General features: G+C 54.0%; 1 protein-coding gene across 1 annotated transcript in view; it reads left to right on the plus strand.

The window, feature by feature from the left end:
• Window positions 1-7,192: 7,192 nt before the first annotated feature.
• Window positions 7,193-22,456, plus strand: part of RAB6B (RAB6B, member RAS oncogene family) — a 53,785-nt gene continuing 38,521 nt past the window's right edge. The window contains exon 1 of the mRNA XM_062178997.1: window positions 7,193-7,399. Coding sequence (XP_062034981.1) covers window positions 7,330-7,399 — 70 coding nt within the window. The 5' untranslated portion in view covers window positions 7,193-7,329. The remainder of the gene's footprint in view (window positions 7,400-22,456) is intronic.

Genomic DNA, 22,456 nt, shown 5'->3' on the forward strand with positions numbered 1-22,456 from the left:
CCGGGGCTGAACTGCCAGCACCACTCTACAGCACTAAAGCCCAACAGCATCTACAAAGCCTCAAAAAGCAAATCAGCAGGGAAAATGTAGCCATTTCTACAAGTGGTGCTGAAGCAGCTGGCATCCTTAGGCAGTGCAGTCACTCATGGATTTCATTCATTCATTAAGTGGACCCTCACCCTGAGTCTCCCAACTCTTTCAAATGTAACTCCAAATGAACCATAAACTTAAATGGAAAACACAGAAGTAATTTTAAATTTTTTAGAAAAATTTATTTATTTATTTGAAAGGCAATTACAGAGGAGAGAGAGAGAGAGAGAGAGAGAGAGAGAGAGAGAGAGAGAGAGAATCTTCAATCCCCTGGTTCACACCCCTACCTAAATGGCCACACAGCTAAGCCCGGGCCAAGACAGAGCCAGGATCCAGGCATTCCATCCAGGTCTCATGCAAGGGTGGTAGGGGCCCAGGTACTTGGGCCATCTTTTGCTGCTTTCCCAGGAGCATTTGCAGGGAGCTGGATGGGAAGTAGAGCGGCTGGGATTTGAACTGGTGCTCATATGAGTCCCAACAGCACAGATGGTAGCTTAACCCAGTGCATCACAATACTGGCTGCTTTTAAAAATCTTATAAAAATAGTCTGGCCTCATGGTTTATTGAAAAGACTGTGTTTTCTCCAATGTATGTTCTTGGCACCTTTGTCAAAAATCAGTTGCTTGTATGTATGTGGATAAATTGCTGGGTTCTCTATTCTGATCCATTAACTTATGTCAGTTTTTATGCCAGCGATATATGCTGTTTTAATTACCATAGCTTTGTAGTATGGTTTGAAATCAGGTCTTGTGATGCCTCCAGCTTTATTCATTTACTTATGTGTTTATTTACTTTTGGTCAGGATTGCTTTGGCCATTCTAAGTCTTGTGATTCCATCAGAATTTTAAAATTGTTTTTTCTATTTCTATAAAGAATGCCATTGGTGTTTTGATAGAGAATGCATTGAGTCTGTAGATTGCTCTAGGCAGTATGGACATTTTAATAATATCAATTCTTCTAGTCAATGAATAGGGGATATCATTCCACTTTTTGTGTCCTTAGTGATTTCTTTAATCAGCGTTTTACAATTTTTAAAAGATTTATTTATTTATCCATGTATTTATTCATTTAAAGTCAGAATTACAGAGAGGAAGAGACATGCAGAGTTTCCATTTGCTGGTTCACTCCCCAAATGACTGCAATGGCCAGCTGGGCCAGGCCAGAGCCAGGAGCGAGGAGCAAGGAGCCAGGAGCTTCTTCTGGGTCTCCCATGCTCCCATGTGGGTGCTGGGGTCCAAGCATTTGGGCCATACTCCACTGCTTTTCTAGGCACATGAGCAGGAAGCTGGATTGAAAGTGGAGCAGCTGCGAGTTGAACTGGAGCCCATATGGGATCCCTGCATTGTAGGCTTAACCTGCTCCGCCACAATACCGGCCCCTGCAATTTCCATTGTAGAGATCTTTCACTTCTTTGGTTAAATTTATCCCCAAATATTTAATTTTGGGGTAACTATTATAAATGAAATTTCTTTCTTGATTTCTCTTTCAGCAAGATCATTATTGGTGTATTAAAAAACTACCATTTTTTTCCTGTTACTTTTGTGTCTGATGACTTTACTGAATTAACTTATCAGCTCTAACAGCTTTTTTTGGTGGCATCTTTAGGCTTTTCCATGTACAAAATCATGTCTTCTGAAAACACGGACATCTTGACTTCCTCCTTTCCAATTTCCATGCTCTTTATAAATGATATTGGCAAAACTGGATATCATATGTAGAAGAATGAAATTAGATCCCTACCTCTTACTATATATAAAAATCAATTCAAGATGGATCAAAGAAATAAATGTAAGACTTGAAACTGTGAAAATGCTAGAAAAAAAATTTGGAAAACACTTCAAGACACTGGTGAAAGCAGAGATTTTTTTGGGAGAAGACTCCAAAATGCAATCAACAAAGCTAGACAAATAGGATTATATCTAACTCAGAAACTGCTATACAGCAAAAGAAACAATCAACAAAGGGAACAGACATCCAATAGAATAAGAGAAAGTATTGCAAGCTACTTACTCAATGAAGGATTAATACACAGACTGCTTCTCACCCACTTGGGAGGCTGGGATAGAGTTCCAGGCTCCTGGCTTCAGCTTTCTCCAATGTTGGCTGTTGTGGGCATTTGGAGAATGAATCAGTGGGTGGAAAATCTCTCTGCCTTTCAACTGAAATGAAAAGAAAGCCATTAACATTTTAAAAAAGATTTATTTATTTATTTGAAAGGCAGAATTAGAGAGAGGCAGAGGCAAAGAGAGAGAGCAAGAGAGATAGAGAGGTCTTCCATCCACTGGTTCACTCCCCAAATGGCCATAACGGCCAGAGCTGGGCCGTTTCTTCCAGGTTTCCCACTTTGGTGCAATCTTACTCTGCTTTTCCAGGCACATTAGCAGGGAGCTGGATCAGAAGTGGAGCAGCCAGAACTTGAATTGGCACCCAATATGAGATGCCAGCACTGCAGGTAGCAGCGTTACCCGCTATGCCACAGCGCCAACCCCTAAATTTTTTTTTAATTTAAATTTTACTTTGCAAAAAATTTTATTAAGAGGATGAAAAGGCAAGCTTGCACACCACATTTCTGACAAAGGACTCATATAGAGAACTCTCAACACTTAACAGTAAAACATCCCAAACAATCCAAATAAAAAATGGACCAAAGACACAGCCATGTCACCAAGAGGTTTGTGGAGGGCAAATAAGCCCATGAAAATGTCATTGGCCATGAGGGAAATGCAGATAAAACCCATAAAGGTATAGCACTGTATACCTCTCAGGATTGCATCAAAAATAGTGACAACCTAAGACGCTGGTCACACCTTGCTGGAGGGAGCATGGAGTATGGTCTAGCGGGTCCTTTAAAAAACAAACACGTCCATGACCCAGTAGTTGCATCCCTGGGCATTTATCCTCGAGAAATAGCAATTTAGTTTCACAGAAAAATCTGGACGTGAATGCTGATCGAAGCTTAATTTCTAATGGCTCCATATTGGAAGGAATCTGGACGCTCTCTCTTCAACAGGTGCATGGCTGAACAATCTGTGCCTCACCTGTACTATGTGGAACACACAGGGCTTGGTAGTGCCTGAGAGTGAACTAAATACTGATGCAAACTCTCACCTGGGTCAATCTTCATCAAATCAGGCTGAGCGAAAAAGCTCACTGCCAAAGGTTACGCACAGGGTGATTCCTCTTACGTAAGATTCTTGAAATGACAAATGTGCTGAACTGAACAGCAGATCAGTGATTGCCAGTGCTCAGGAAGGTGGGGGGATGGTGGGGGTGGCTGTCAAAGGGGAACACGCAGGATCTTTGTGGTGATGGATGTGCTCTCTGCCTGGGCTGCCTGAATGTCAGTACCTGCTTGTGGGCTTCGCAAGATGTTACCACTGGGGAAACTGGATCAAGACACACAGGATCTGTCTCATTTCTTACCGCTATCTGTGAATCTACAGGGATCTCAAAATGTAAAAAAAAAAAAAAAAAAAAAAAAAAGCTTAACTTTCATCAAATGCGTATATAATGGCAAAGGACCGAGAATAGCCAAGATCCTGAAGAAAATGGAAAATATAGGTGAAGATGTTGGGCTCCGTGACCTAACAACTATCTTTGGAAAACAGATTGGCATAAAATTAATGATACACTTGGTGCTATCCCACAATTTATCTACTTGATACAGATCTTAGAAAATCTTTTCCCAGGTGCCATCAGGAGATACAGAAAGTCCACAGTAGCATTGTTTGTGTTCACAGAAAGCAAGTTGGGTGCATTTTCCAATATTAACTTCCTGGCTTTGCTAATGTGCCACAGTTATGTAAGATGTTAGAGTGGGGAAGCTGGGTGAGGATACACAGAAACTTCCTGTACTATTTTTTGCAACCTCTCTGTGAGTCGAAAAATTACTTCACATTTAAAAACTGGACACATTTTACTGAAAAAGACTTAAAAAGTGGGGCATACAATGGGCTACTAAGCAGCAGTGGAAATGAAAGATCTGCTGCTACGTCTATCAACAGACCACTCCCAGGAACATCATGTCACAAAAAGTGCAAGTCATAGCACACCTGATACCTTTCATAAAACAAGATGCAAAACAGAGCTGTTGAAGGACACATCCAAATGGGATAAAACACAAAGAAAATCAGCATCCTGGACTTCTGAGTCGGAGAGGGACTTGAAGAAAAATCTTGGGCTTCCGTAACATTGTAACATTTGATTTCTCCAGCTGCTGAGGGGATGAGTGGGCATGGATGCAGATAAGAGTTCTCTTTATAGTTTATGTATACATAGCATATCTTAATTAACAGGAGGCTTTATAGGGAAACAATGGACACACAGGTACTATGTAAAAGAACCTGACTCTAGTGGGCTGCTGAACGGAGGTTCAGAGTGGTCACATCTTCTGTCACCTGGAGAAAGGCTGCCTTGCTCTAGGGCAGCTGGAGGACAAGACTCAAAACAAGGGGAGACAACGTGACGACAGGTGGAGAGGGAGACTGGGAGCGCGGCACACCTGGTGTCCCTGCAGCTCTGATTTCTACAGCTACGGCTGTCCATCCAGTCACAGGAGCCAGACCCCGCAGTTGGAGTTGTTGTTTTTTTAAGATTCTTATTTATTTATTTGAGAGGTAGAGCTACAGACAGTGAGAGTGACAGACACAGAGAGAGGTCTTCCATCCGCTGGTTCACTCTCCAAATGGCTGCACCAATCTGAAGCCAGGAGCCAGGAGTTTCCTTCGGGTCTCCCACGTGGGTGCAGGGACCCAAGCACTTGGGCCATCTTCTACTGCTTTCTTCTACTGCTTTCCCAGGACACAGCAGAGAGCTGGATTGGAAAAGGAGCAGCTGAGACTCAAACCGGTGCCCATATGGGATGCAGGTGCCACAGGCAGAGGATTAACCTACTGCGCCACAGTGCTGGCCCTTGGAGTTGAGTTCTTATCATCTGAATTGGAAGACTGTCCACAGCAGGATGCCCTGCAAGACCTCTGGGCCCACAGTCAGCCCAGCCAGATCTGGTTAGAGATACCAGAGGGGCCCGTGTCCCCAACCCTCCCCCTCTTCCTGCCAAACCAGAGAAGGCGCAGGAGGTGTTTGGGTTTACCTGAAAGACTGTCACAGCTCAGCTGCCTTATCTTGCCAACGAGGACCTCGGGAGGGTGTGCGAGGGGGCGAGAAGGCAGCTCCAGGTACAGGAGAGGGTACAGGCTGGAGGAGTGTTGCCCTGGTTGGGTGCCGTGGAGGGCAGGAAGGGCTATGACATGAGAGAATCCTCTCCTAGAGCCTCTTCCTCCAGCACCACCCTGGACATGTTCTGCTGAGCACAAGTGCGGTGGGGTCCGGGGAGGTTGCCCTGGGCCCGACACGAGGTGCAGTGACACAGGTGTCCCGGGCTCATAGCCTACAGCCCTTGGGCTTCTTGCCAAAGGTGACTGAGAGAGTAGGACACTGGTGCAGACATTCAACAAGGATGTCCTGAGCTCTGAGCTGGGGCCTCAGGATCCAGTGTCGGAGCCTCACTGCTGCTTCTGCCAGGTTCTAGCAAGCAGGGAGACAGTCACGGTGAGCACAGCTGGGCGGGAGCTTGAGCAAGCCCCGTCCGTCAAAAGGAGGCAACAGAGGCGAACTTTTGGACTAGCAGTTAGGATGCTGGTTAGGACAACCTCGTATTGGGCTTGGGCTCCTGATTCCAGCTTCCTGCTAACACAGACCCTAGGAGGCAATGGTGACAGGGCCTAAGGGCTTGCATTCGTGCCATCCCTGTGGGAGACCTGAATTGGTTCCCAGATCCTGGCTTTGGCTTTGAACTAGTGGATGGAAGCTCAATCTCAGGCTCAAATAAATAAAAATTATAAAGGGGGAGGGGAGCTGAAACAAGTGTCCCCTCAAAATCTGGAGTGAGGGTTGTTTCACCCCTCTCCGTTGGAGTACACGCGGCTCTAGGCATGCACACACGCAGTGCGGTCCAGTCCCAAGTAAATATTTACTGAAATGAGGAGAACGGGGGTGGGGTGGGGTGGCAGGGCAGGAGGAGGCGGCCCTGCAAACCCCGTTGAGCCAGAATGCCACGGTGCCGACTCGGCCCTCACCCTCTCACACCTTGCTGCATGCCCCTCCGTGCACAAGGCGAGCACGAGGGCTACCGTGGTGGTGTCGCCCGCGTGTCCCCTGGGAGCCCGACGTCGTCCACACACGCACAGAGCTGCTAGGGCGAGGAGTGGCACTGTCAGCGGGGCCGCCCCCGGGCACTGCAGGTGCTAAGGACGCAGCAGCGCTGGCGTTGCTGGCGTCCCGGCCCCTCCTTTCCCGGAGGTGGGCAGGTCAGGCCGTAAAATGCTCCTAGGAGCGATTGGTTTCTGGTAGGCGCGCCCTGTACTGGTGCCTCGTCGCTCCCTGGCCAGGTCTGCGGGGGACACCTACAGATCCCGCCGAGGCCGCCAGACCCAGAGTTGGGCCCGGAGACGCGAGGGTGGGTTGCACCAGGTGTCTCCCCACACCCCGGCTCCCCGCCACTCCCGGTCCCTGCAGCCCCCGCGCCGTCTACGCCGTGCACCGATGTCTCGCGAGGCAGCGGAACGCACTGGTTCCTAGGCTTAGAAGACCAGAAACAAATGTCCCCTGACAATTTCGTGTCATTTCTCGGGGAATCAAAGGACGGGTGGAGTGGGGCGGGGGGAGCGGAGAGAGACGCAGGGCGGCAGCCAGAGATGGTCGGATCCCAGGGCCATTCGGCCTCACCGCGTTCTCTTTCGCCCGCCGGCGGGCCCCGGGTGGGCGGGCAGACACCCCCAGCCCCGCAGCGCCGCGGGCCCCGCATGACATCAGAGGCTGGGGAGCGCGCAGAGCGCAGGCGCCGGCGCAGGCGGGAGGGGGCCGGCTGGCGCGGCTCGGGAGAGCGCTCCTCCGCCCTGCGCGCGGTCCTTGCGCCCCTCGTCGCCCGCGCCGCGCCTCGGCAGTCCACAGTGCGCCCCTCGGCCCGCAGCCGGCGCCGCCCGCGGCAGCCCAGCCCCAGCCCGCTGCCTCCGCCTCCGCCTCCGCCTCCGCCCTCGCCTCCGCCCTCGCCGCCGCCGCTGGACACGCAGCCGCAGGCCGGGGCCGGGACGCAGCTGGGGAGGCAGGACGCGCGCAGCCAGCCCTTCCCCCTCCGGCTCCCGCACCGCCGGCCGCCTCCCCTCGCCCTCCTCTCCCCGCCCTGCTGCTTCGCGGCATCCTCCTCCTCCTCCTCCTTTCCCGGCCCCGGCTGCCAGCACCATGTCCGCAGGGGGAGATTTTGGAAACCCACTGAGAAAATTCAAGTTGGTGTTCCTGGGGGAGCAGAGCGGTGAGTACCGGGCGCTGCGCCGTACCTCGGCGCCAGGTCGACCCTCCGCCGCGCATTCGCCCGCCCCATGGGGACCCCCTTCTTCCTAGCCCGGGAGGACGCGAGGATGGGGATGTCGAGGTCGGGGCTGGCTCGGGCGGGGCCGGGCTGGGAGGGGCCAAGGTAAGGACCGAGGAGGCGCCGGGGCCAAGGGTGGCAGTGAGGGTGGGATCCGGGTGGGGGGTTGGGGTGCAGGTGCAGGTGAGGCGCGGCGCGGCGGGGAAGCCGGAGGGCGGCGGCTCCTTTGGCGGCGCGGACCCAGGCGTGAAGGCGCCGGGCTCGCTCTCTCGCTCGCACTGCGGCACCGGTTGCGGGCGACAGCGCAGGTGGCGGGTGCCGGCGGGGGTGGGGGTGGGGGAGGGCGCCCCTCTTGGGAGAACGGGGCGGGGCGGGAGTCTGGCCGCCCCCTAGACTTGCGGCGCCGGAGCGGTTCCCTGCGGACCCTGCCCAGAACCGTGCGAGAAGGCACGTCGGAGCGCGGAGCCCTTGGCCGCTGGGGGATGGACCGACAACCTGCCTCTGCTGGAAAGAGCCGCCCAGGCCGAGGGGGCAGGCGCGGGGCGGACAAGGCACCTACCTTCTCTGGCTTATCCGATTGGGCAGAAGGTTCTAGACCCGCTGCCCTTCGCTGGTGCCTGTTAGCCGTCTGGGGGCTCAGAAGTCTGGGTGATGACAGCGAGGCGATCTGGGGGAACAGTACAGGAGCCACCTCATACCAGGAGGCTGTGCAGCCTGCGCTGGACAGAGAAAGGCCCAGGCGACACGCCCTGCCTGCGGCCCAGCGCCCTCCCACCCCCACCGCCCCGGATCACCCGCCCTTCTGGGGGGAGGGGAGGTCACCGTGGCCGAAGGCTGGGGGGTGGGGAGGGAGGGACGAGCAGCCCCTGGGGGAAAGCAATCCTGAGACCCAGGTTGGAAGCCCAGATGGAAGAGCAAGGACCGCTGTGACACCTGTAGGAAGGAGTGGCTCTCGGAGCGCACCCTTGCAGTGGCCTCTCATAGGGAGACAGGCTGGGCCCTGAGCAGCTCTGCCCTGGGAGGCAGGACCGGACTCCAGGTCTGCAGAGCAGGCCGGTGGTTCATCTGGTTGGGAGTCTTGTCTGTACAGGAACCCCAAGAAAGGCAACTGTGGGAGTTCCTGGTGTGCTCAGGACCAGTGCTGCCGTGGTGTGTGCTTGTGGGTTGTGGAGGTCATGTGGCTGCCTCCGGTCTGTGGTGTGCATTGCCCAGCATGGAGGATTCAGAAGCGGGTGGCAGAGGGGGGGTCACAGGCCCTGGCAAGGACAGATGGGGGCATTTGGACCAAGCTCAGCCCAGCCAGCCAGTGCTATGTCCTGGCCTCTGATACTCTGTTTTTGATCAATCCGAGGTTCACAGCTTCCTCCGTGTCTAGGAGGGATGCTGGCCATCTCCACACCCCAGAGCTCTTTTCACCAACCCTGGAGCTCTAGCAGAGAACCTGCAGGCATCAGGCATCCTGGGAGTGGAATGCCCAGCCTTCCTGCTGCCTTAGCAAGATGTCGAATTGTCTGAGACTCAGTTTGTGTCTCTGCAGAATGGTTGCTTGGACACAGTTATCTTGCTCCTTTGTGGGTCCCCAGTGCCCCCTGAAAGTGCATCTTGGGGGGTTCTCAGTAAACATTTGTTGATTCCAGGCCTGAGCCCCGTGCAGTAGTGGACCTGGAGTTTGATGAGCAAAATGTCCCTGGCCAGTTTCAGTGAGAAGTCTGGGCTCCCTCAGAATCCCTGGTGGCTGAAGCCCTGCTGCGCCCTGCAAAGCCCCTTCGCACCGAAAGTCACAGAAATGGGAACTGAGGCCTAGGGCACAATCCTAACACCTCCCGCACAGGTGCACATGGGAAGCTGGAGCCCCACCAAGGGGCAGAACTTGTCCTGAGCCCCACTGTGGCTGGTTAACTTCTCTGGTCTGGGCACCCAGGGCTCCTGTTCCTGGTCCGTTGTTTTTCACTGGCATGACATTGGGAAATAAAATGACCTTGAACTGGAGAAGCCAAGAATCGGGGAGCTTCCCGAGACGGGGCGAGGCTGCTGCTCCCTGGCTGGGCCTGTGGCTGGGTTGGGTGACCTTGTGGGAATGCTGGGCCAGTTACCCAGGGGCTAGCTGGTCTGTGGGCTTTAGGAACATTGTCATTAGGGAGGCACTGCCACGTGTGAGACCAGCTCCCGCCTGCCCTGTCCTCTAGCCTCCAGTCCTGAATGGCTTCCTTCTATTAGGTTGTTTTCTTGAGGTTCCCAGGGCTTTGGGGACCTCCGAGTATGGTAGGGGACATGTGCATCCGTGAGCCTGGTGGTATGGGAAGACTTGTGTCTTTGGCCTGCAGACAGCTTTGTGCCCACCAGCCCACTGCAGCCTCCCTAGATCTGACCATCACCCCCTCTAGCGTTTCCTGCCTGTGGGAGCCCAAGGCCTCTCACCTTCTGCACAGGGGAGAATTGAATGAGCTGAGTTCTGTGGAACCTTCTAGAGCAGTGTGGGCTTGTGGAGGGGGTGAGACAGAGGAAAGGGCTAGGTGGATATATCCTCCTCTTGTTTCCAGAGCCTGCCATAGTGCTGGTCAGGGAGCCAGGGCAGCTGGAACCCAGAGAGAGTGCTGTCCCTGGAGCAGGATGAGGAAGAAGACCCCTGGACCCCGTCCCCTCTGAGGTTCCAGGAACTGGTTGAAGGGCAGGCCTGGAGGAGCAGCTCTGGAGACAGCACCTGCAGCCTGTGAGAGAGCCCCCCTCCCAGCAGCATAGTGCCTGCAGGTCCCCGGCCTGCAGAATGTGGCCTGGCACGGGGTGGGGTTGTGGAGAGGGCCTGGGGATGCACGGCTCTCTGGGCCTCCTGGATCTGCCCTGTGCTGAGGGCTGTGGTGGGGGACTCAGGGGGCCGGTGCGTGGCAATCCCGTGGGAACTCAATGGTAGCCAGAGAAGACAGGTGGTCCTGCAGGACATGTGGCTCCCCCCACCCCAACTCCTACTGGGAACTTCTCAGCCCATCTGTGTGTGGTGGGCGGGGAGGGTCAGGGATGTGTCTCCCATCTTCTGAGATTCTACAGGCAGGAGCAGGATGTAGGCGAGCTGCCGGCCTTCCCAGCGGGGGCCAGCAGGCCAGCTTCCCTCCCTGCCCTTGGCACTTGGCTGTCTGCACTAAGCACGCTGTAAGCAGCACCCTGGAGTTGCGTGACACTGTGACCTTGCCGCCAGCTGCCTGTTGGTTGTTGGCTCGATGGTTCACTCAGTGCCCTCTCCCTGCTCCTTCTGTCACCTGTTTACCTAATCAGATCCTCCAGTATTCCCCTGCCCTCGTGGGGCTTAGGGTCTGCTGGGGAGTGCAAGCATTTGTGGATATGATCACAGTAGAGATCTCTGCGTGCCGTGATGGGGGAGGGACGGCTGCGGCCTGTGCAGGGGCCTTTGGGAGCAGGTGTCAGAGGTGGCCTCTTGGGGCTTCGGTAGGTGAGGTGCTCCCACAGACAGCAGGCGGCTGCACCTTCCACTGGGTTAGGTGGAGGCAGGAGGCCGAGGTGCTGTCAGGTTGCTCGTGCTGGGGCAAAGCTGTCCCCCCACTTTCTTTCCCTCCCGGACCTCACTGCCTGCAAGGCTCCCCCTGGTCCCAGCCCAGCCGGACCCTGAGCCCTTGGCCGGCCTGTGATGTGCTGCAGCCCTCTTGGAAGCTTCCCCTCCCCACCAGCCCCAGGCCCCCTCCTCTGCAATGCCCAACTCTGCTCCTGTCCTGCAGGGCTGCCACCCCCCTGCCCTAGGCATCCCTCCTGGTTTTTTTTCTTGCGCTTTCTAAAAACCCAATGAATCATATGCTGCCCTGTGGCCTGTCTTCTGTCATCACTGTTAACTACAAACTTCAAAATGGTTCTTCACCTTGCCAGGCACAGAAGCCCACCCTGAACTGTAGGCACCGTCACGGTGAACACAGGCAGGGCCGTAGGATGGCCTTGGTGGTCATTTACCCGCTCCATCCACCCGGTGGTGGTTGGTGCTCCTTCAGTCCTGGGTTTGGACGTGGTGAGCTCTGCCTGGCTGTGCTGATGCCTAGCAGTAGATGGCCACCTCGAAACAGGATTCCTTCGTCCTGACACCTGCTGCCATTTCAAGCCAGAAGGTTCTTAGCAGCCACACTTAAGCTTTTTTTTTTTTTTTTTCCAAAGGCTGGGATCATTTAGCCTGCATCCTGCCCCACTCAAATTCATCTCAAAGAGCCTGAAGTTCTGAGAGCACACCCCAGCTCTGAACAGATACAGGGGTACAGCCAGCCCCCTGAGATGCCAGTGGGCATGCCGGGCCTGGTCCTGCCAGAGTGCGCCTTGAGCTCGGAGCCAGCCCCCGAGCTACACGGAGCCTTGGCTTCCCTGTCTGGCTTTCTCTCTCCCACTCTTCCCTCCTTCCTCTGCGGCTGGTGTGAGAAGGGGGCACCTGGGAAGTTGGGCACAGGCCTGGAACTTCTGCTTTGTCACTTGTGGAAGGGGGGATGTGTGAGTGAGTCAGGCAGACACCGGGATGAGACTTAACCTGTACTTGGTATAGGAGGAAAGCGGCACCCTCGACTCTGACGATTAGCACAGAAGTCACCAGCAGGGCGGAGAAGAAACTCTGAGTATGGCTAAGTCACGTCTTTTGCGCGATGTGATAGCCCGTATCGTTGCAGCCCTCAAATTATACTGCAGCAAATTAGAATAACTCCGTTGTCCTCTTGTCCCTCACCCATGCATCGTTGTCCTAACAGGTGCTACCCTGACTGGCCTGGGGTGGTTGTGAGAGTGGTGCCCCTGTCCTGTGCCAGCTACTGGTGCTGAATGAATGCACCATGCTGTGCGCAGGGCTGTCTGCCCTCGTGGGAATGGTTTAGAGAAAGTGCTGGGCCTAACCATGGAGGAGAGGCAGGGGCAGGCCCGTAGACCAGCAGGGTGCATAAGCATCAGGAGTGGAATGCCTTTGTCTGCAGTCTGTCGTCCTTTGTCCTGTTCCCCTTCTCCTCACAGAGGAGACTTCGGGGGAGCCGTGGGTGGAGGTTGCTGGAAGAAGTACCAGACACACCCTGCCGTGCATGGGCAGCTCTTGCCAGAGAGGATGCTGGGAAATGGGCTGTGGGCAGGGCCTTCGGACAGAAGCCCAAGGAGACACAGAGGCTGGGAATGGGCAGGAAGGTCGGCCTTTGTTTCCTGCAACCAGGTAACCAAGGAAGGAAACAAGGAAGAGTCACAGGGCCTCTTTTTTAAGATGTATTTATTAATCCAAAAGGCAGTCTTAGAGAGAGAGAGAGAGAGAAAGGAAGAGACAGAGGTCCTCCATCTACTGTTTCACTCCCCAAATGGCTGCAACAGCTGAGCTGGGCCAGTGTGAAGCCAGGAGCCAGGAGTCTCCTCTGGGTCCCCCACGTGGGTGCAGGTGCCCAAGCACTTGTGCCATATTCCACTGCTGTCCCAGGCCATAGCAGAGCTGGATCGGAAGTGGGGCAGGTAGGACTCGAGTCGGCACCCTTATGGGATGCTGGTGCTGTAGACAGCAGCTTTCCCTGCTATGCCACAGCACCGGCCCCAAGTCGCAGCTCCTAAAGACACCTAAAAAGAGTCTTTCCTGTGTCAGGGGGCTGGAAATTTAGAATTCCTTTCATAATGTTTGCCCTCAACGAAGTGCGATCTTTTTGAAAAGCAAATTTTTTGCTGCTGTGAAAGTGAAGTGGTTTATTTTCAGTAGGAAGACACATTTATATTGATCCTTGGTAACGAGGCTAAACGGGAACCCAGGTGACTGGATCACATGTCCCCAAGGCCGGGCCTGATTCCTGGGGGACAGAGGTGTCACTGACTTCCAAGAAATGCATAAAAAGAGTGGTAGCCAGGTTTCTTCCTTCAGTACACGGTGGACAGCCTGTCCTAACACCCAACATAGACCCCACTGGACACCCACAGAGGAGAGGCCCCGAGAGAGCTGGCCCTGCCCAAGGACTCACTGTTACCATGGCAGAATGAGCCTTGAGACGCAGACACTGTGAGAAACACAGGTGTGCCCAGGCCCAGGAGAGACGGGCGCGGGTCTCGGGGACAGGAGTGTGCTCAGTGACTCAGGGAGGGGCTGTGCTGAAGAGGCACCAGGGGAGCATGGGGGCGGGCTGCTGTGGGGCCTTGAGTGGGGAGGAGGATGGGGTGGGGGGAGCAAGGTCTATGTGGGTGTCTGGTGGGCTGGCACTGCTCAGCGGGCTCTGTGTCCTTATACAGAGTGAACTGTTTACTTGGGGTGATTTCAAGGGAGCTGACAGAGGGGCAGCTAAGCCCACCCCTCCCCCCCGCCAAGTCAGTCCTTAGTCCACTGCCATGGGGGAGAGGCAGCCCAGGACCTAGCTGAGGACTGATTGCCAAGGACCATGTCCTCCTTCCAAGCTTGGAGATAGCAGGGCCCTGGGTATCCTGGCTCCATCCTGGGTGTGTTGTGTAATTGTTCTGGTCGATCTCTGCCTTTCTCCATGTGTGCCCCCAAGGCTACTGGACTGCCTGACCCCTCGTTTTGTGATTGAGTGCCCACTCTGACAAGGCCAAGCCGATAACACTTCTAGCCTGGAGGCCAGGGCACTGCTGGCCAGAGGGGCTGCAGGGAGGGCAGCGTGGGGTCGGGGGTTCTGCCAGCTGTCTCCCCAGAAGTGCCCGGCCCTGAGTGCAGGGTGCTCTCCTGCCTGCCAGCCTTTCCCCCTGGGAGGCATTCCTGCCCCCATCACTGCCTCAGGGTGCTCTGGCTTCTGTCTCCTGAGGTGCGCTGGCCCGGGTTGCCAGGAAACAGGGGCCAGGCCATCCTGCACCTGCTGCTGTGGGAAGGTGTTTCTTCCACACACAGAAGACCTGTGATGAGGACCACAGGCAAGGTGACAGCTCCCAAGTGCTGCTAGCCCTGGACACTTCCTTCTGCAGGGTGGGTCGTGGGCAGAGAAAGGACCAGAGCCACAAGGGATGTTCCGTGTCCCCACTACCCAGGCAGGCCTTGGAGGCCCTGCCCCAGCTCCCACTCTGACCAACACTCTGACCACCCTCCTGCCGGACGGTGCCAGTGTTCAGCATTCAATGCCTGTTTAGGACTCACAGAGGCCTAATGCTTGGCTGCACAGCTCTGGTATCAGCTCCAGTGACTCATGGGTAACTTTGTTCTTGATGGAGTGACAGCAGCCTCCCCAGCCTCTCCCCTCATGGATGTTGAGGGACACGGAAGGGGTGCTGGGTGTGGAGCGTCACTGCTCATTTGTGTGCAGTGAGCTGTGCTGCCCGATCTCACGATCCCACAGGTAGAGGCGCTCATCCCATTTTATAGATGAGTGTGGCTTGGGGCTGGTTAAGCAGCAGGTTAAGCTGCCACTGCCCAGACTGGCATCCATATTGGAGTGCCTGTTTCAGTGCTGGCCACTCTACTTCCAATCCAGCTCCCTGCTATGGCCTGGGAAAGTAGCAGAAGATGGCCCAAGTGCCTGGGCCCCTGTACCCACGTGGGAGACAAGGTTGGAGCTCCTGGCTCCTGGCTTTGGCCTGGCCCAGCCCAGGCCGTTGTCACCATTTGGGGAATGAACCAGGAGATAGAAGACCTCTCTCTGTCTCTCCCTGACTGTAATTCTGCCTTTCAAATAAGTGAATCTTGAGAAAAAGACAAAAAAGAGAGTAAGGTGAAGTGAAGATCTTTATGCAGAAGTGCTTACTGCTGAGCCGGAAGGCAAGCCCAGTCTGATTCCCTCACTCGCTCAGAGGCAGGAAGTGGGATCCACACCCCCCAGCCCCCCAGGCAGAACCCCTCATTTTCCTTGCTGTTGGCATCCCCAAGCGCACCTGGGGGAGAGACTGCAGGGGCGTGGCTTGGAGGGTTGGGGTAGCTTCAGCAGAGTGAGGTGTTCAGGGCAGGTAGGCTGCACCCAGTCTCTGGTGGCGGTAAGCCGAATGGTCTGCACCCAGGCACAGCACAGAGCGGAGCTGGGCTGCCTGGGCATACGGGAAGGTCCCAATGTGGGATGTGATGAGTGGGATTCCACCAGTGGACAAGGGCAGGCACCCAGGGCAGCAGGCCCAGGCACACCAAAGTGGCCAAGGGCTTGGGGCTTGGCAGCCAGGAACTGGACAGCAGGTGTGGAGCAGGAGCAGGGAGGCTGGACCCTGGTGCAGGGACCGGGGATAGGAGAAGGGGTCCAGCGGGGTTTTGCCCCTGCAGCAGGAGTGTGAGCCATGCCTGCAGTCAGTGGGGACCCTCTGGGGGGTGGACTTAGGAGGGATGTGCTCTGGGGTTGGGAGGCAGGACGTGACCCACATGCAGGCAGATCCAGGTGGCTGAGCTGGGTCAGGTGGGAGCATCCAGAGGCTAGGACTTGGAGGGGGGCTGGTGAGAGGTGGGGCACAGGCTTGCTTGGCACCCAGGCTCTGCAGGGGATGTGCGCCTTCTTTTTCTTTCTCAGCAGAGTCCCGGGAACAGTGAAGGGCTGTGGGGGAGGGGCAGCTGTCCTTCTCTGCAAGGCCAGAGCTCTGTGGTGCTGCTTTGAGGGCTCCTTGGGGACCTGGAATTTGCAGCCTGGGGCTCAGGTGGGCCTGCCTACCGTCTGCTTGTCCTAAATGCCCAGGCTTCCAAGTTCAGGTCCTCTCGCTCCCTCCCACCCTAAAGCCTGGTCGCAGTCAGTTGTCTCTGGTCTACACAGGCTAGAGACACGGTGGTCCTCTTTACCTGCATGGTGATCCTGTGCCCACTCCCAGCCCAGGATTTGTGAAGTCCAGGGGGCAGTTTCCGCTCCGAAGACAACGGTCCCTGTCTCTGGACTGCATGGCAAAGCCTGTCCCTCCTCCCAAGTGTGTCTTGAGCAGGTGACGGCAAGTCCGTCCAGGGGACAGGCGAAGGGTTCCTTCTGTTGACCAGATGGGGAGGTCTGGAATCTATTCTCCCTCTGTGCACCCTGCTGCATGTGCAGGGCCTTCTACATGTGTAGGGGCTGCCCAGGGCAGAGCAGCCAGGTGAACAGCAGTGAGTGGGCCCTGTGGGGCTGTGTGTGAAGGCAGGAAGGGACGCTGGGGGCCTGCGGAGGTGCTGGGGGCAGCCCCTTATGCTAATGGAGATGACAGAGTCCCCTGGATTCCCTGGTCAGCAGCACTGCTGTCCAGCCCAGAGAAGCTGCCCGACCTGCAAGAGCCCACAGCCTGGAGGCCTCCTGCCCCAGTCTGAGCACGCTGGGTCTCACCGCCAGGCCGTGAGGCCATTCACCTGCTGTGGGCCTCTGTGTCTGGACCTCAGCTGACAGGAGACACAAGCCATGCCTGTTGACTCTGTCCAGCCCGTCTCACTGTCCCATCCTTCTTTCTCTGTCCCTGATGCTTTTCACATCCACGCCAGGAGCAGTTAGCCAGGGGAAATAGGGATGAGCAGGTCCCTTGCTTTGCCAAACCCCAGGCCGGCTGGCTGGGCCCAGACTCCCTGTCAATGAAGTCAGCTTCTGAATTGCATTAGCGCCGGCATTCTCACGGGGGCAGCCGGGGCTGGGACTCCACTTCCGCTTCCTGCAGCTCTGAGCATGCATGCACTCCTTCACCGCCTCCCGGCAGCCGCTCAGCCGTGAACAGGAGTGGCCCTTGTGGGATCCGGCCCTTGGGGATGGAGTAGATCCTGCCCACTCTGGCCTGGCTCTCCAGGGAGGCCATGCGTGCCAGAGGGCAGTGGTGTGCAGCCCAGACAGCTCTGTGACCTGAGCTGCAGGCGGAGGGTGAATAGCACTCAGCACGGGTGGTGCTGGCGCTACTCTTGGGTTCTGGAGGGGAGACCCTGCACCTCTTTGAAGCTGCCAGGAGTTTGGAGGCGATTCACCAGGCAGAAGGGATTCAGACTGTGGGTGGGAGGAGGCCCACAGCCCATGCCGTGTGGTCAGCTCCCAGGGGAAGGTGTTGTCCTTGACTTTCAGTCCTCACAGCTAAGACACCAGGGGACCTAGAGAATTCCCCCCGCCCCAACACCTACACACACACCAGGGCCTCTGGCTCCTGCTCAGTTGAGCGTGTGTGTGTGTGTGTGTGTGAATGTGCATGTGCACCCATGCAGGGAACCCACTGGCCCTGCCTGCTGAGCTGGTCCACCCAGACTTTCCATTGCTGGCCTGTGATTGGAAGGGCTCCCAGCAGCAGCCGAGTGCCCAGCTAAGCCTCATTCCTCTGGGAAGTTGAAGTTGATGCCAAGTCCAGTTAAATTCCAGTTCCTTAGGAAATGTCTGTGTTGACCAGAATGTCTAATTAAGCAGAACAAATCACGTCTCCTGAACGTTCCGGGAGTCTGAGAGACTTGGATGTGTGTGTAATTAAAATAATCCTTGTGTTTCTCTTTTTCCCTTTCACTCTGGTTTTGGCAGACTTCGGGGCTTGTAGAAAAGTTGCAAGAGTAGTGCAAAGACTCCCCATGTGCCTTCCACCCGGATTCCCCCAATTTTAAATTTCTATTGCTCCCATACAATTCATACTACTTTTGTGAGATGGTGTTTCTGTCGCCATGTGCATAGGAGGGAGCTGAACCTCACGGAGGGCAGAAGCTAACCCAGCGTCACCCAACATCACCCTGCTATGAAACGCGTGGCCTGCTGAGTGATGTGGCGGTGACTGTGCCGTGCGTGTTCTGCCCAGAGAGCACTGCTCCCTACACCGCTGGGCTGAGCAGTGAATCGTCTCAGCCCTTGTTGCTCTTTTTTCACCTTCATTTCTGAAAGACTTTGGCTGGGTGTAGAATTCTGTGTTGACAATGGCAGAGACGCTACCACAGTAGTGAGCATTTGGTCCAGCCGTTCAGCCACCAGTTAGGATGCCTGCTTCCCATATATCAGAGTCCCTGGGTTCAGTTCCCAGTTTCAGTCCTGGTTCCAGCTTCCTGCTAATAGGCTTGCTGAGAGGCAAGTGATGGCTCAGAGAGTTGGGTTTCTCATGCAGGAGACCTGGGTTGTGTTCTCAACTCTTGGCTCCAGCCCCACTCTAGTCCTGGTCACGGTAGGCATTTGGGGAGTGAATCAGCAGGTGGGAGTTCCCCTCCCTTCTCTCAAATAAATTTTTCAGTGATACCACTTCAGTTTCTTCTGGTTTGTATAGTTCTTGAGGGGAGCAAAGATTTTTCTCCAGGGCCGGTATTGTGGTGCAGTGGGCTAAGCTGTTGCCTGCATCACCGGGATCCCATATCGGAGTGCTGGTTGAAGTCCCAGCTGCTCCATTTCTGATCCAGCTCCCTGCTGATGTGCCTGGGAAGGCAGCAGAGGATGGCTCAAGTATTTCAGCCCTGCCACCCATTTGGGAGACCCATTTGGGGAGTGAATCAGCAGATGGAAGATCTTTCCATCTCTCCCTCTCTATTGGTCTACCTTTCAAAAAAAAATAAAATAAATCTTACAAAAATATTTTTCTCCATGTTACCTTGGGTCAGTGACCCAATATGTTTTTGCTGAAACAGGCAATTGTGTCTGAGAGAGATTTAAATGGATAAAAATTGTGCACAGTTGCCCGTGTAGGGGCTGTTTCCCACGGTCCTCTCCCCTTGTGGCACCCACACTTCCATCAGGTTATCATTCCCTTCTTGTGGAGGTCTCGCTTTAATGTTTCTGGTCCTGAGGGTCCGCTGTGGTGCATTCTGTCAGCTTCTGTGTTTGAAAACGTGGTGTTTCATCTGTCCTTGAAGGACATTTTCCCTGGTATGGGACAGGGTGCAGGTTTTCTACTCTCAGTATTTTAGGGATGTCACTCCATCGTTTTTTCCCTTGCATCGTTTCTGTGAAGAAATCTGCTGCCGTCCTTCTCTCTGTGCCTTTCCTCTGTAGCTGCTTTTAAGCCTTTCTGTTTGCCACGGATCCTGCACCGTGTGGTTTCCTGTGCTTGGGGGTTGTTGAACTCTTCAGATCTGTAGCTTTAGAGCATTCCTCACATCTGGAGTGCTTTCGGTCATTATTTCTTCCTTTTTTTTTTTCCTGTTGTTGCTTCCATCTTTTGAGGACTCCAGTTATACAAACATGAGGCTGCTTGATGTCATCCTACAGCTCACTGGTATTGCATCCTTGACTTTTATTCTTTTTTAAAAGATTGATATATTTATTTGAAAGGCAGAGTTACAGAGAGGCAGAGGCAGAAGCAGAGAGAGAGAGAGAGAGGTCTTCCACTGTTGGTTCACTCCCTAAGTGGCCACAAGGCCAGGGCTGGGCCAAACCAGAGCCAGGAGCCAAGAGCTTCTTCTGGATCTTCCACGTGGTTGCAGGGGCCCAAGAACTTCACCCATCCTCTGCTGCTTTTCCTAGGCATGTTAGTAGGGAGCTGGATCGGACATAGAACAGCCCATTATGCCACAGGTCCAGCTCTTACTTTTATTCTTTTCTTGATGTATTTCACCTTAAAATTTATTTATTTGTTTATTTATTTATTTATTTAAGAGAAAGAGAGCCTTCCTATCTTCTCGGTCACTCCCAAAATTGCTGCAGCAACCAGAACTGGGCCTGGCTGAGTCAGGGACTCAGATTTTGAGCCGTCACCTGCTGCCATGGTGTGCTTTAGCAGGAAGGTACTGGAACCTTGAACCCAGGCACACTAATGCAGGGGGGGAGCATCCCTACTGGTGGTTTAACCAGCTCCAATGCCTGCCCCATGTATCTTTGTATTTTTATCACTACATCTTCCGAGTCATCTCTTTTTTCTTCTGCCTTGTTTAATGTGTTCAGCAATCTCAGACATTGCAGTTTTCAAACTGGATTTCTATCTTAAAATGTATTTCACATTCTATCAAGTGTTTTGAACATGCGGGATGCAGTTATAATAATAACTAATTCTTTATGTCTTTATCTGTTATTCTCACATCTGTGTCACTGTTGAGTTGGTTTCTGTTGACTGATTTTTCCCTTCAACAGGAGGCTTATTTTCTTGCGTCTCTGCATGCCTGTTGATTTTTTATCGGGTGTCAGACATGTAGATTTGGCCATGTAGTGTGGGGGGTGGCTTTTGTGTTCCTGTAATAATCTCAGGACTTGTTAGCTGAGACCAGAGCAGTGCTGAGTCTGGCTGATTATTTCTCTCTCTGGAGCACAGCCTTTCTGAGTCTTCAGTGTCCTGTGGAGGCTGAGGCTTCCCAGGCAGGCTGGCAGGAGCAGGTGCTGTGTCCAGCTTGCATGCCAAGTGCTGTGCCCTCTGACCCATGTGTGTGTGTGTGGGGGGGGTCTTTCCCCAATCTCAGCGAAGCCCGCACACACAGCTGCCACTCAGTGCTCAGCTGGAGACGTCAGAGGGACCCTGAGCAGCTCCCTGGAGTCCCTTCTTGTGAACTCCGGCTGCGTGGCTTCCTCTGAGCTCCCAGCTCTGTCTCCTGTGCTGCTCAGCCATTACAAAAGCTCGGGATAGCAGCTGGTATAATTGTATCTGTGAATACAGTAGTCTTCTCTTAGCCACCGTCTTGCCATTTCAATTATTCCTTTTTTTTTAAGAATTATTTTATTTATTTGAAAGACAGAGTTACAGAGAGAAGTAGAGCCAGAGAGAGAGGTCTTCCATCCACTGGTTCACTCCCCAAATGACCACAACAGCCTGAGCTTAGCCAATCCAAATGCAGGAGCCAGGAACTTCTTCTGGGTCTCCCACACAGGTGCAGGGGCCCAAGGAGTTGGGCCATCTTCCACTGCTTTCCCAGGCCATAGCAGAGAGCTGGATCAGAAGTGGAGCAGCCAGGATTCGAACTGGCACCCAATTGGAATGCCAGCGCTGCAGGCTGGGGCTTTAACCCTCTGTGTCACAGTGCCGGCCCCTCACTTAACTTTTAGTATATTGTACTGTTATAATTGTTTTGTTTCATTACAAGCTATCGTCAGCCTCTTATTATGCCTGCTTTATAAATTAAACTTTATTGTAGGTGTGTACAGGAAAAACTGCAGTAAATATGGGGTTCAGGTGGGCCCTGGGGGTCTGCATTGTCTCTCTGTGGCTAAGCAGAGACTACTGCAATGTCAGGCTTCCTGTCAGTCTTACCATGGCCATGCTTTCTGTTTTGCTTTGACTGCCAGGAAGCTCAGGCAGCAAGACCATTTGTCAGACTTCAATAACTGGGGAAGATATTATAAGATGTATTTCTATAAACAAAAATTTTGTCCATCTTTGTCTTTTTAGCTTATATAACCTTTGCCTTGTATCTGTCTCAGAATTTTTAAAGATCTTTTTATTTACTTATTTGAAAGGCAGAGTGACAGAGAGAGGGAGAAAGAGATCTTTCACCTGCTTGTTCACTCCTCAGATGGCCTTAATAACCAGAGCTGGGCCAGGCAGAAGCCAGGAGCTGGGAACTCCATCTGGGACTCCCATGTGGATGGCAAGAGCTCAAGTACTTGGGCCATCCTCTGCTGCTTTCCTAGGCACATTAGAATGGAGCTAGATTGACAGGAGCAACTGGGATGCAAACCGGCACTGTATTGTGAGATGCTAGTGTCACGGGAGGAGGCTTAGCCCGCAGCAGTGCCGGCCCTCTCTCAGAATTTATGGTTGCAAATAAGAGAGACCTGCTCTTACGCTCCAGCTGATTCGAGCAGACATTGTGGGTATTACAGGAATAATGGGCAGTTCATGGAGTCCCTGCAAGGGCGGAGAACCAGGCCTGGAGACAGCCTAAGCCATACAGAGTTCTGACTCTGTTAGCCAGAGGTGCTTGGTGTGGACTGGGCAGTGTCCTGAGAGCTCAGGGGACGTGGGGAAGACCGAGCCCAGAGTACAGACTCGGCCTGGGCTTTGGAGGGAGGCTGGGGACCACTGTTAGCTGGGTGACCGTGCTGCCCAAGGTCTCTAGCACTTACTCTCAACTGCGGTCTTGTACCCTGACTGACCGATGCCTTCCCAGCCCCTGAGAGCCACCTGCTCTTTGTTTCTATGAATTCCATTTTTTAGAGTCTACATATAAGTGAGATCATATAGTATTTGTCCTTCTGTATCTGAAGAGTTGATTTTTAAGAAAGAGTTCTTATTCACTTGAAAGGCAGAGTGATAGAGAGAGCGAGCGAGCGAGAGCACCAG

This window comes from Lepus europaeus, chromosome 2 (assembly GCF_033115175.1).
Source record: "Lepus europaeus isolate LE1 chromosome 2, mLepTim1.pri, whole genome shotgun sequence".
NCBI classification, from domain to species: domain Eukaryota; kingdom Metazoa; phylum Chordata; class Mammalia; order Lagomorpha; family Leporidae; genus Lepus; species Lepus europaeus.